The sequence below is a fragment of the Muntiacus reevesi genome, chromosome 8 (assembly GCF_963930625.1).
Source record: "Muntiacus reevesi chromosome 8, mMunRee1.1, whole genome shotgun sequence".
Lineage (NCBI taxonomy): Eukaryota > Metazoa > Chordata > Mammalia > Artiodactyla > Cervidae > Muntiacus > Muntiacus reevesi.
The window spans coordinates 13,043,633-13,058,551 of record NC_089256.1 but is presented as its reverse complement, the minus strand read 5'-3'; the positions used below and the strand labels follow the sequence as shown (position 1 = coordinate 13,058,551).

The window sequence follows — 14,919 nt, the reverse complement described above, 5'->3', positions numbered from 1 at the left end:
AGTACCAGGTGATCTTGGCTTAGGTTCTAGGACCAGACTTTTGTTGCTGTAAGAGGTGTTATTGGAATCATTGAAGAAATGTGAATAAGATTTTATAATAGATGATAATCTATTAATATTGGCATCCTTATTTTGACAATGTCATTGAAGTTACATAGAAGACTGTCTATTTTTAGGTACTTAGGTACTTAGTACTAGACACTAGACACTTAGGTACTTAGAGGTAAAGAAGCAGCATGTCTGTAATTCTCAAAATTCAGAAAAAGAGATTGCCTGTATATACATACATAATAGTAAGCACAGATACACACTTATATACTTGAGAGCCTAAGAGAGAGGAGTAAGGTAGATTGGGATAGGGAATGATATCGCTTATATGGTAAAATGTTAATAAAGGGGAATCTGGGTGAAGAATATTTAAATTTTTTGTACTATTCTGGAAATTTTTATGTAAGTTTGAAATTATTTCAAAATAAGGTTAAAAATGTATTAAATATGCCAAGTTAAATAGAACCTTTAAAAAGAAGGGAACACTGATTTATTTTCCCCCAGGCAAGCACAAGGAAGAGGTATCATCTCTGCCCATTGTCCTGTTCGTAGGGAGAATCTGTGCTGAGGAGCAGCTGTCCTGCCTGTAAATCTGTAAATATCTGTCATTCCGTAATGTGATTTTATCTTGTTTATCATTTTGAGCTCAGGAGTGAATTTATCCCTACAGGTTGTTGATGAGCGAGAATTTTTTGAGATCATGCCCAATTATGCCAAGAACATCATTGTCGGTTTTGCAAGAATGAACGGGAGGACTGTTGGAATTGTTGGCAACCAACCTAACGTGGCTTCAGGTAGGAGGGGAATGCTCTTACAGACCTAAATCGGGGTAAGGGACTGGATGGGGGCGAGGGCTGCCTGTGCCCACAGTGCCTGTCTTCTGCCTTTTCCTCAGTCAAGGCCTTCTATGGCCAGAGAAACTCAAATAGATGTTGCAAAAGCTCCTTTCTCTCTTAATTTCTCAAAATTAACATACGCATCTGAAAATGCTTCTTTCATGCTTCTCTAGTTTTTTAAATGTTTATGGATTACTTTTTAACTTTTAAGCTCTTTGGTTTTTCAGAGGTCTGCCTTCTGTCCATCTGGTTATGCTCTGACTAACCTCCTGAACTGTGAGCTCCATGAGGCCAGGGGTGCTGGTGTCTTATTCATAGTTTTATTGCTAGTGCCTTCAGGGGTGCTAGGTACAGAGTTATATGTGACAAGTTAGCAGCATCCTGCTCTGCACAGCTTTCTGGTGAGACGGCCACACTTGAATCCCAGCCGGGTGATGAGGACTATTCCATGCTCGTGCTCAGGGTGGGACTGGGGACTCTGCTTACCACTTCCCTCCTTATTATCTTCCTTCTTAAGTTTCCTATGAATCCCTATGTGGGATGTATACACCTTCCCTTTTTGACCCAGTCTCATCTTTTGTTTCTGCAATGGCAATTTCTCCTTGTCTTTAGAAAAGGGTTTGTAAAAATGCTTTTTATTGTGGTAAAGTATATTAACATAAAATTTGCTATTTTAACCCTTTTTTGTGTTAGTGAACTAAGGTTGATTTACAATATTGTGTTAGTTTCAGGTGTACACCAAAGTGATTCAGTTTTTATATACATGTATATATGTGTGTGTGTGATATATGTCAGTTCAGTTCAGTCATTCAGTCATGTCCGACTCTTTGTGACCCCATGGACTCCAAGCTTCCCTTCCATCACCAGTTCCCGGAGCTTACTCAAACTCATGTCCATTGAGTCGGCGATGCCATCCAGCCATCTCATCCTCTGTTGTCCCCTTCTCCTCCCACCTTCAATCTTTCTCAGCATCAGTGTCTTTTCCAGTGAGTCAGTTCTTTGCATCAGGTGGCCAAAGTATTGGAGTTTCAGCTTCAATATCAATCCTTCCAATGAATATTCAGGACTGATTTCCTTTAGGATGGACTGGTTGAATCTCGTTGCAGTCCAAGAGTCTTCTCCAACACCATAGCTCAAAACCATCAATTCTTTGATCCTCAGCTTTCTTGTTAGTTCAACTCTCATATCCATACATGACTACTGGAAAAATCATAGTTTTGACTAGACAGATCTTTTTTGGCAAAGTAATGTCTCTGCTTTTTAACATGCTCTCTAGGTTGGTCATAGCTTTCTTCCCAAGGAGCGAGCGTCTTTTAATTCCGTGGCTGCAGTCACCATCTTCAATGATTTTGGAGCCCAAGAAAATAGTTTGTCACTGTTTCCATTGTTTCCCCATCTATTTGCCATGAAGTGATAGGACTGGATGCCATGATCTTAGTTTTCTGAGTGTTGAGCTTTAAGCTAACTTTTTCACTCTCCTCTTTCACTTTTATCAAGAGGCTCTTTAGTTCTTCTTCACTTTCTGCCATCAGGGTGGTCATCTGCATGTCTGAGGTTATTGACTTTTCTTCTGGCAGTCTTGATTCCAGCTTGTGCCTCATCCAGCCTGGCATTTCACATGATGTCCTCTGCGTGTAAGTTAAATAAGCAGGGTGACATACAGCCTTGACATACTCCTTTCCCTGTTTGGAACCAGTCTGTTGTTCCATGTCCAGTTCTCTCTGTTGCTTCTTGACCTGCATATAGCTTTCTCAAGAGGCAGATCAGGTGGCCTGGTAGTCCCATCTCTTTAAGAATTTTCCACAGTTTGTTGTGATCTACACAGTCTAAGGCTTTGGGGCAGTCAGTAAAGCAGAAATAGATGTTTTTCTGGAATTGTCTTGCTTTTTCTATGATGCAACGGATGTTGGCAATTTGATGTCTGGTTCCTCGACCTTTTCTAAATCCAGCTTGAACATTTGGAAGTTCCTGGTTCACATACTGTTGAAGACTGGGTTGGAGAATTTTGAGCATTACTTTGCTAGCGTGTGAGGTGAGTGCAATTGTGTGGTAGTTTGAACATTCTTTGGGATTGGAATGAAAACTGACCTTTTCCAGTCCTGTGGCCACTGCTGAGTTTTCCAAATTTGGTGGTATATTGAGTGCAGCACTTTCACAGCATCATCTGTTAAGATTTGAAATAATTCAGTTCGAATTCCATCACCTCCACTAGCTTTGTTCATAGTAATGCTTCCTAAGGCCCTCTTGACTTTGCATTCCAGGATGTCTGGCTCTAGGTGAGTGGTCACACCATCGTGTTTATCTGGGTCATGAAGATCTGTTTTGTATAGTTCTTCTGTGTATTCTTGCCACCTCTTCTTAATATCTTCTGCTTTTGTTAGGTCCATACCATTTCTGTCCTTTATTGAACCCATCTTTGCATGAAATGTTCTCTTGTTATCTCTGATTTTCTTGGAAGAGATCTCTAGTCTTTCCCATTCTATTGTTTTTCTCTATTTCTTTGCATTGATCGCTGAGGAAGGCTTTCTTATCTCTCCTTGCTGTTCTTTGAAACTCTGGATTCAAGTGGATTTGTCTTTCCTTTTCTCCTTTGCCTTTCATTTCTCTTCTTTTCTCAGCTATTTGTAAGGCCTCCTCAGACAACCATTTTACCTTTTGCATTTCTTTTTCTTGGGGATGATCTTGATCACTGCCTCTTGTACCATGTAATGAACCTCTGTCCATCGTTCTTCAGGCACTCTGTCTATCAGATCTAATCCCTTGAATCTATTGTCACTTCCACTGTATAATCATAAAGGATTTGATTTAGGTCATACCTGAATGCTCTAGTGGTATTCCCTACTTTCTTCAATTTAAGTCTGAATTTGGCAATAAGGAGTTCATGATCTGAGCCACAGTCAGCTCCCAGTCTTGTTTTTGTTGATTGTATAGAGCTGCACCATCTTTGGCTGCAAAGAATATAATCAATCTGATTTCAGTATTGACCATCCAGTGATGTCCAGATGGTTATAGGTTATTATAAGATACTGAATGTAGTTCTCTGTGCTATACGGTAAATCCTTGTTGTTTATCTATTTTATATATGATAGTGCATGTGTATACTTGTTCTTTAGTCACTAAATTGTGTCTGTCTCTTTTGTGACCCTGTAGACTGTAGCCCTCCAGGCTTCTCTGTCCATGGTATTTCCCAGGTAAGAATACTGGAGTGGGTTGCCAATTCCTTTTCCAGGGGATCTTCCCAACCCAGGGACTGAACCTGCATCTTGTGCATTGGCAGGCAGATTCTTTACCACTGAGCCACCAGGGAAGCTTCATACTGCATTTTATTTAATCATTCTTCTGTTGATGGACACTTGGGTTGCTTCTACCTTTCCAGTATTGTGAATACTGTCACAGTGAACCCTGGCGTTTAAGTATTTGTTTGAAACTCCATTTTCAGTTCTTTGCATATATACCTATATTTTTCCATATACTATGAGTTAGGGGGTCACTTTATTCTTTTTTTTAAAAATTAATTTATTGATTTTAATTAGAGGCTAATTACTTTACAATATTGTAGTGGTTTTTGCCAAACATCAATATCAATCAGCCAGGAGTGCACATGTGTTCCCCATCCAGAACCCTGCTCCCACCTCCCTCCCCATCCCATCCCCCAGGGTCATCCCAGTGTACCAGCCCTGAGCACCCTATCTCATGCATTGAACCTGGACCAGTGATCTGTTTCACATATGATAACATACATGTTTCAGCGCTACCCTCTCAAGTCATCCCACCCTTGCCTTCTCTCACAGAGTCCAAAAGACTGGTCTTTACATCTGTGTCCCTTTTGCTGTCTTGTATATAGGGTCATTGTTACAATCTTTCTAAATTCCATATATATACATTAGTAATAGGCTCCAGTTTCATCCAGCTCGTTAGAACTGATTCAAATGCATTCTTTTTAATGGCTGAGTAATATTCTATTGTGTATATGTACCACAGATTTCTTATCCATTCATCTGCTGATGGACATCTAGGTTGCTTCCATGTCCTGGATATTGTAAACAGTGCTGTGATGAACATTGGGGTCCATGTGTCTCTTTCAATTCTGGTTTCCTCAGTGTGTATTCCCAGCAGTGGGATTGCTGGGTCGTATGGGAGTTCTATTTCCAGTTTTTTAAGGAATCTCCACACTGTTCTTCATAATGACTGTACTAGTTTGCATTCCCACCAACAGTGTAAGAGGGTTCCTTTTTCTCCACACCCTTTCCAGCATTTATTGTTTGTAGGTTTTACGGCAGCAGCTATTCTGCCCGGCGTGAAATGGTACCTCATTGTGGTTTTGATTTGAATTTCTCTGATAATGAATGATGTTGCGCATCTTTTCATGGGTTTGTTAGCCATCTATATGTCTTCTTCAGAGAAATGTCTGTTTAGTTCTTTGGCCCATTTTTTGATTGGGTTGTTTATTTTTCTGGAACCGAGCTGCAGGAGCTGCTTGTATATTTTTGAGATTGATTCTTTGTCAGCTGATTCATTTGCTATTATTTTCTCCCATTGTGAAGGCTGTCTTTTCACATTGCTTATAGTTTCCTTTGTTGTGCAAAAGCTTTTAAGTTTAATTAGATTCCATTTGTTTATTTTTGCTTTTATTTCCAATGTTCTGGGAGGTGGGTCATAGAGGATCCTTCTGTGATTTATGTCGGAGAGTGTTTTGCTATGTTCTCCTCTAGGAGTTTTATAGTTTCTGGTCTTACATTTAGATCTTTAATCCATTTTGAGTTTATTTTTGTGTATGGTGTTAGACAGTGTTCTAGTTTCATTCTTTACAAGTGGTTGATCAGTTTTCCCAGCACCACTTGTCTTTTCTCCTTTGTATATTCTTGCCTCCTTTATCAAAGATAAGGTGTCCACAGGTGTGTGGATTTATCTCCGGCCTTTTTATTTTATTCCGTTGATCTATATTTCTGTCTTTGTGCCAGCACCATACTGTTTTGATGACTGTAGCTTCATAGTATAACCTGAAGTGAGGCAGGTTGATTCCTCCAGTTCCATTCTTCTTTCTCAGGATTGCTTTGGCTATTTCAGGTATTTTATATTTCCATACAAATTGTGAAATTATTTGTTCTAGTTCTCTGAGAAATACCCTTGGTAACTTGATAGGGATTGCATTGAATCTGTAGATTGCTTTGGGTAGTATATTTATTTTCACTGTATTGATTTTTCCAATCCATGAACATGGTATATTTCTCCATCTATTTGTGTCCTCTTTGATTTCTTTCATCAGTGTTTTATGGTTTTCTATATATAGGTCTTTTGTTTCTTTAGGTAGATATATTCCTAAGTATTTTATTCTTTTTGTTGCAATGGTGAATGGAATTGTTTCCTTAATTTCTCTTTCTGTTTTCTCATTGTTAGTGTATAGGAATGCAAGGGGTTTCTGTGTGTTAATTTTATATCCTGCAACTTTACTATATTCATTGATTAGCTCTAGTAATTTTCTGGTGGAGTCTTTAGGGTGTTCCATGTAGAGGATCATGTCATTTGCAAACAGTGAGAGTTTTACTTCTTCTTTTCCAATCTGGATTCCTTTTATTTCTTTTTCTTCTCTGATTGCTGTGACTAAAACTTCCAAAACTATGTTGAATAGTAGTGGTGAGAGTGTCTTGTTGCTAACTTCAGGGGAAATGCTTTCAATTTTTCACCATTGAGGATAATGTTTGCTGTGGGTTTATCATATATGGCTTTTATTATGCTGAGGTATGTTCCTTCTATTCCTGCTTTCTGGAGGGTTTTTATCATAAATGGATGGTGAATTTTGTCAAAGGCTTTCTCTACATCTGTTGAGATAATCATATGGTTTTTATCTTTCAGTTTGTTAATGTGGTGTATCACATTGATTGTTTTGCAGATATTAAAGAATCCTTGCATCCCTGGGATAAAGCCCACTTGGTCATGATGCATGATCTTTTTAATATGTTGTTAGATTCTGTTTGCTAGAGTTTTGTTAAGGATTTTTGCATCTATGTTCATCAATGATACTGGCCTGTAGTTTTCTTTTTTTATGACATCTTTGTCTGGTTTTGCTGTTGCACTGATGGTGGCCTCATAGAATGAGTTTGAAAGCTTACCTTCCTCTGCAATTTTCTGGAAGAGTTTGAGTAGGATAGGTTTTAGCTCTTCTTTAAATTTTTGATAGAATTCAGCTGTGAAGCCATCTGGTCCTGGGCTTTTGTTTGCTGGAAGATTTCTGATTACAGTTTTGATTTCCATGTTTGTAATGGGTCTGTTAAGATTTTCTATTTCTTCCTGGTTCAGTTTTGGAAAGTTATACTTTTCTAAGAATTTGTGTATTTCTTCCAAGTTGTCCATTTTATTGGCATATAGTTGCTGATAGTAGTCTCTTATGAGACTTTGTATTCCTGTGTTGTCTGTTGTGATCTCTCCATTTTCATTTATAATTTTGTTGATTTGATTCTTCTCCCTGATGAGTCTGTCTAATGGTTTGTCTATTTTATTTATCTTCTCAAAGAACCAGCTTTTAGCTTTGTTGATTTTTGCTATGATTTCCTTTGTTTCTTTTTCATTTATTTCTTCCCTAATTTTTATGATTTTTTCCTTCTACTAACCCTGGGGTTCTTCATTTCTTCCTTTTCTAGTTGCTTTAGGTGATTAGTTCAGTTCAGTTCAGTCACTCAGTTGTGTCCAGTAGAGTTAGGTTATTTATTTGACTTTTCTCTTGTTTCTTGAGGTAAGCTTGTATTGCTATGATCTTTCCCCTTAGCACTGCTTTTACTGAGTCTCATAGGTTTTGGGTTGTTGTGTTTTCATTTTCATTCATTTCTATGCATATTTTGATTTCTTTTTTGATTTCTTCTGTTATTTACTGGTTATTCAGAAGCACGTTGTTTAGCCTCCATGTGTTAGTATTTTTAATAGTTTTTTTCCTGTAGTTGACATCTAGTCTTACCACATTGTGATCAGAAAAGATGCTTGGAATTATTTCAATTTGTTTGAATTTACCAAGGCTAGATTTATGGTCCAGGATGTGATCTATCCTGGAGAAGGTTCCGTGTACACTTGAGAAAAAGGGGAAATTCATTGTTTTGGAGTGAAATGGCCTATAGATATCAATTATGTCTAACTGGTTCATTCTGTCATTTAAAGTTTGTGTTTCCTTGCTGATTTTCTGTTTAGTTGATCCATCCATAGGTGTGAGTGGGGTATTAAAGTCTCCCACTATTTTTGTGTTACTGTTAATTTCCCCTTTCATACTTCTTAGCATTTGCCTTACATATTGAGGTGCTCCTATATTGGGTGCATATATATTTATAATTGTTATATTTTCTTCTTGGTTTGACCCATTCATCATTATGTAGTGTCCTTCTTTGTCTCATTCCATGGCCTTTATTTCAAAGTCTATTTTATCTGATATGAGTGTTGCTCCTCTTGCTTTCTTTTGGTCTCCATTTGCATGAAGTATCTTTTTCCAGCCCTTCACTTTCAGTCTGTATGTGTCCCTTGTTTTGAGGTGGGTCTCTTGTAGACAGCATATATAGGGGTCTTGTTTTTCCATTCAGCCAGTCTTTGTCTTTTGTTGGGGCATTCAACCCATTTACATTTAAGGTAATTATTGATAAGTATGATCCCATTGCCATTTACTTTGTTGTTTTGGGTTTGAGTTTATAAACCTTTTCTGTGTTTCCTGTGTAGAGAAGATCCTTTAGCATTTGTTGAAGAGCTGGTTTGCTGGTGCCAAATTCTCTCAGCTTTTGCTTGTCTGTAAAGCTTTTGATTTCTCCTTCATATTTGAATGAGATCCTTGCTGGGTACAGTAATCTGGGTTGTAGGTTTTTCTCTTTCAGCACTTTAAATATGTCCTGCCTTTCCCTTCTGGCCCAAAGAGTTTCTATTGAAAGATCAGCTGTTATCCTTGTGGGAATCCCCTTGTGTGTTATTTTTCCTTTACTGCTTTTAATATTTGTTCTTTGTGTTTGATCTTCATTAATTTGTCTAATGTGTGTCTTGGGGTGTTTTGCCTTGGGTTTATACTGTTTGGGACTCTCTGGGTTTCTCGGACTTGGGTGGCTATTTCCTTCCCCATTTTAGGGAAGTTTTCAACTATTAGCTCCTCAAGTATTTTCTCATGGCCTTTCTTTTTGTCTTCTTCTGGGACTCCTATGATTTGAATGTTGGGGTGTTTGACATTGTCCCAGAGATCTCTGAGGTTGTCCTCATTTCTTTTAATATTTTTTTCTTTTTTCCTCTCTGCTTCATTTATTTCCACCATTCTATCTTCCACCTCATATCATATCTTCTGCCTCTGTTATTCTACTGTTGGTTCCCTTGAGAGTGTTTTTGATTTCAGTTATTGCATTATTCATTATTATTATTATTTTTTTAAATATTATTTTATTAGTTGGAGGCCAATCACTTCACAACATTTCAGTGGGTTTTGTCATACATTGACATGAATCAGCCATATAGTTACACGTATTCCCCATCCCGATCCCCCCTCCCACCTCCCTCTCCACCCGACTCCTCAGGGTCCTCCCAGTGCACCAGGCCCGAGCACTTGACTCATGCATCCCACCTGGGCTGGTGGTTGCATTATTCATTATTGATTGACTCTTTTTTATTTCTTCTAGGTCCTTCTTAAACATTTCTTGCATCTTCTCAATCCTTGTCTCCAGATTATTTATTTGCAACTCCATTTTGTTTTCAAGATATTGGATCATTTTTACTATCATTATTCTAAATTCTTTTTCAGGTGAACTCCCTATCTCCACCTCTTTTGTTTGGTTTGGCGGGCATTTATCAGAGGATAAGATGGCTGGATGGCATCACTGACTCAATGGACATGGGTTTGGGTGGACTCCGGGAGTTGGTGATGGACAGGGAGGCCTGGCGTGCTGCGATTCATGGGGTCACAAAGAGTCCGACAACGACTGAGCGACTGAACGGAACTGAACTATCATGTTCCTTTACCTGTTGAATATCTCTCTGCCTTTTCATTTTGTTTAGACTGCTGTGTTTGGGGTGGCCTTTCTTTATGCTGGAAGTTTATGGTTCCTCTTTATTGTGGAGGTTCCTTTCTGTGGGTGGGGTTGGATGAGTGGCTTGTCAAGGTTTCCTGATTAGGGAAGCTTGCCTCGGTGTTCTGGTGGGTGGAGCTGGATCTCTTCTCTCTGGAGTCTAATGAAGTGTCTAGTAGTGAGCTTTGAGGTGTCTGTGGGTTTGGTGTGACTTTGGGCCACCTGGATATTAATGCTCAGGGCTGTGTTCCTGCATTGTTGGAGAATTAGTGTGATATGTCTTGCTCTGGAACTTGTTGGCTCTTGGATGGAGCTTGGTTTCAGTGTAGGTATGGAGGCTTTTGGATGAGCTCTTGTCAAGTCATGGTGCCTGGAGTTAGGAGTTTTCTGGTGTTCTCAAGTTTTGGATTTAAGCCTCCTGCCTCTGGTTTTCCGTCTTATTCTTATAGTAGCCTCAAGACTTCTCCATCCATGCTGCACTGGTGATGAGACATCTAGGTTAATGGAGAAAAGATTCTCCATAGTGAGGGACACCCAGAGAGGTTCACAGAATTACATGGGCGAGAGAAGAGGGAGGAGGGAGATAGAGGTGACCAGGAGAAGAGGGGGAATCAAGAGGGCAGAGAGCAATCTAGCCAGTAATCAGTTCCCTATGTGCTCTCCACAACCTGGAACACTCAGAGAGGTTCACAGAGCTATGTAGAGAAGAGAAGAGGGAAGAAGGAGATAAAGGTGACCAGGAGGAGAAGATGGGGAGTCAAAAGGAGAGAGACAGATCTAGCCAGTTATCAGTTCCTTAAGTGTTCTCCACAGCCCAGAATACCCAGAGTTGGGTAGAGAAGAGAAAGGTAGGGAGGAGATAGAGGTGACCTGGGGGAGAAAAAGGAGAGTCGAAATGGGGAGAGGGCAATCAAGCCAGTAATCACACTCCTAAGTTAAAATGGGTAGTGAAGAATGGATTCTTAAAAGTACAAAATTGATAACAGACATCAAAAAGAAAGGATTAAAAATATGGAGTAGGGGTTAGACTCTCAAAAAAACAATATTGAAAAAAAAAAAAAACAAAATCCCCCAAATTATAAAAAATATATATGAAATTTGCTTTAAAAATAGGGTCTTCTTTTGCAAGGTAATAGTATGTTATAAAAATGAAAATTAAAGGGGTAATAGAGGAATTAAAATTTAAAAAATGTAAAAAATGATAGCAGTAAAATATATCTAGGAATTCCTCTGGAGCTGTTACAGGCAGTGTGAGGTCAGTTCAGTTTCAGATAGTTCCTTGTTCCAGCTTGTACTTCTTGTCGAGGTCTATAGGCCCCTTCCAATGTAGTTGGTCCCAACTACAGGGTTTTAATCTATTGCACCTGTCACTTCCAAAGTGGTTCCCTCTGGTTATTTTGGCTTCTTCTGTTTGCAAGTCTCTTCAGTGTCTAATTTCCACCCTGACACGAGGGGGCACTGGTGGACACTTTTTTAGGCTCACTTGTTCAGTCGTGCTGTGGGGAGGGAGGAACACTGCAAGCAAATATCACTGGCGTGTGTGGGGAGCGCTCGCAGTGCCTGGGCCACACCGGGTTTGCCCCCGCTCACGGCGTGTGTGCTCTCCCGGTCTACACTGCTCAGGCTCCAGGTTGCTCTGCTGGGGAGCTCTCTGAATCAGACCCTGGGTTGCGTGCACTTCCCAGGTCTAAGCTGTTCAGGTTCTTGGGTACTCCACAAAGGCGCAGACTCGGTTGGGCCTACATTTTGTGTCCTTCCTTCCCAGGTCCGAGCAGCTCAGGCAGCCAGGTGCTTGGCGCGCGCACTCTCCCTAGTGGGGCAGTGCATCTTGTCACCTCCCTGGTCCCAGCCACTTGGTTTCCTGGGTGCGCAGCAACAGCGTCGTCTCAGGCGTGCCGTGTGTCTCCTCTGGGGAGCTGATCTCTGGCCGTGACCCTCCTGGTGGATGTCAACCGTCCATGATCCCAGGAAGACTTGGTTAGCAACTGGGGGCCTGCTCACAGTTTGGTGGAGGATGCCATCTCTGGGGCAGAGATTGCCCCTCTCCCCCCAGCTCTGGCTGTTGCCCGCCTGCCCCTCTGCCTCTGGTGGGGGATGGGCCAGTCTGCAGCCAGCTAGCTCTCCTCTGGTATTCGCTCAGTCCTTTGTTCCGTGAGCGGCCAGCGGTGCCTTAGGTTAGAGCTTTTCGCGGGAAGGTTCTCTCTTTCTCTCCCTTTTTTTTTCCCCTCTCTGGCTCTCCCACAGTTTGGATTGCTATCTCAGGTTAGCTCCCTCAGATTGTCCTCAGGGCATTCAGGCCCAGTCCTTACCCTAAGCAATGCAGCCCGTGCCTCCCTGTTTAACCCCCACTCGCTGGTGGCAGACACGAGCATCTGGGCTACTTCTCTGCTGGGAGTTGTGGTTAGGTGTGTACTCTGTGGGTTTTTTTTAAAATTTATTTTATAAATAAAATATTTATTTTATAAATAAAAACATTTATTTTTATTTCCTCCCGGTTATGTTGCCCTCTGAGATTCCAAAACTCCCCACAGACCTGCCAGTGAGAGGGTTTCCTGGTGTTTGGAAACTTCTCTTTCACGACTCCCTCCCTGGGACGGGTCTCCATCCCTAACTCTTTTGTCTCTCATTTTATCTTTTATATTTTGTCCTACCTCATTTCAAAGACAATGGGCTGCCCTTCTGGGTGCCTGGTGTCCTCCGCCAGCAATCAGAAGTTGTTTTGTGGACTTTGCTCAGTGTTCAGATGATCTTTTGATGATTCTGTGGGGGAGAAGGTGGCCTCTCCATCCTATTCCTCTGCCATCTTAGGACCGCCCCCCCCACTTTATTCTTTTGCATATGAAAACTTAGTTATCCCAGTATCATTTGCTGAATAGACTGTTCTTTTCCTATTGAATGAACTTGGCATTTTTGTCAGAAATCAATGGTCTAGAGATGTATAAATTTATTTCTGGTTTCTCAATACTGTTCCTTTCGTCTACATGTCTGTCTATATGCTGGTATTACATTTTTCTGATTACTGTAGGTTTGTAGTAAGTTTTAATATTGGGAAGCGTGAGTCGTCTTGTGCTGTTCTTTTTCAAGATTATTTTGTAGCCCCCTTGCAGTTCCTTATGAATTCGACTATTAATTGGCCTTTCTATTTTTGCAAAAAAAGACTGTTGGAAGTTTGATGGTGATTGCAGTGAGTCTATTGATCACTTCATGTAGTATTGACATTTTAACTATGTAAAGTCTTCTGAACCATGAACACAGGATGTCTTTCTATTTATTTTGGTCTTCTTTTATTTCTTCAACAGTATTTTGTAGTTTTTACTCCTTAAGTCTTTAAGTAACCTCTTGGTCAAATTTACTCCTAAGTCTTTTATTCTTTTAGATGCTATGTAAATAGAATTCCTTTTTCAGTTTCCTTTTCAGATTGTTCATTATTGGCATATAGAAAGTCAAGTATGCACCTGCTTTTGGTTTGCTGATCTTGTAACCTGCAACTTTGCTGAAATTATTAGCTTGAATAGCTTTCTTGTAAATGCTCTGGAATTTTCTCTATATAGGAACATATTTATGCAGATAAAAATAGTTTTACTTCTTTCTCTCCAACTTGGATGCCTTTTTATCATGAACTGTTCTTCCTGGAACTTCCAGCATAGTGTTGAATAGCAGTGGTACTAGTGTCTTGTTCCTGATCCTAGGGCGAGAATTTTGTGTTTCATTATTGAATAGGATGCTAGCTGTAGGTGTTTGTACATGGTCATGATGTTGGGGAAATTTCCTTCTGTTTGTAGTTTTCTGAGTGTTTTTCATGAAAGGTGAAAGATTTTGCCAAATGCCTTTTCTGTGTCCATTGAGATGATCATGTTGCTTTTGTCCTTTGTTGTATTAATGTGGTATATCATACTTATTGATTTTTTTTGTATATTGAACCACTTTTGCATTTCTGTAGGTTTTGATAAATGTATGATTATATGTATCTACCATTTGCAGCAGCATACTAAATGGTTTCACTTGCCCTAAAAATCCTCTGCCTTTTCATCACTCCCTTAGCCATAACCCTGATAGCCTGATAACCATTGGCAGTCACTCATGCGTCTATTGTTTCTATAGTTTTCCATAATTTTGCAAAGTACTCTGTTGTTAGAATCACACAATATGTAGATTTTTTGGATCAGCCCCTTCCATCTAGTTATATGGGAGAAGCTGGCCTGATAAGGCAGTTTACTCTGTGATTCAAGTTTCCTCCATGTCTTGTCATTGCTTAATATCTGATTTCTTTTTAGTGTTAATATTACATTGTGTGGTTATATTACAGTTCCTTTTTCTCTTCACCTACTGAAGAATGTCTTTGCTGCTTTTAAGTTTTGGCAGTTATGAATAAAGCTGTTAAAAAAAATACATATGCAAGTTTTTATGTGGACATGCATAAGTTTTCACCTCATTGGGTAAATATGGAGGAACATGATTTCTGGCTCAAAGATGTAAGAGTGTGTTTAGCTTGTAAGTAAATTTGTAAGTGTTAGTTTGCCAAAGTGTCTTCTAGAGTGGCTGTACTAATTTGCATCCCTACCAGCAGGAGGAAGAGTTCTCTTGCTCCACATCTTTTTTCAGCATTTGGAGTCTGTGTTCTGAATTTTGGCTGTTCTGATAGGTGTGTAGTGGTATCTCATTATAATTTGCATTTCCTTGGTGACATGATGTAGAACATATTTTCATATGCTTATTTGCCATGTCTGTGTTTTCTTTGGTAAGGGATCTGTTCAGGTCTTTTGCCCAGTTTTTTAATTGGTTTGTTTCCTTATTGTTGAGTTTGTTTGACCTGAATATAGAGGTAAACTGAAGCAAGCTCAAGAAAATGAATTTATTCAGGAATAGCAGAGGAACTATAATTCAGGACGAGCAAACTGTAGCAAGTTACAGGTGAGTCCATTGAGGGTTTGGGGCAGGTTGTATTTATGGACAAGGAATGTAAAGAGGGGAGAGTTCATTTAGAGTCAGTTAAAATAAACAACAAATGGAGACCAGCCTTG

At 39.8% G+C, this 14,919-nt stretch overlaps 1 protein-coding gene across 1 annotated transcript in view; it reads left to right on the top strand.

The window, feature by feature from the left end:
• PCCB (propionyl-CoA carboxylase subunit beta) overlaps positions 1-14,919 on the top strand; it is a 93,176-nt gene that overhangs the window by 54,772 nt on the left and 23,485 nt on the right. Inside the window, exon 10 of the mRNA XM_065942457.1 lies at positions 719-842. Coding sequence (XP_065798529.1) covers positions 719-842 — 124 coding nt within the window. The remainder of the gene's footprint in view (positions 1-718; positions 843-14,919) is intronic.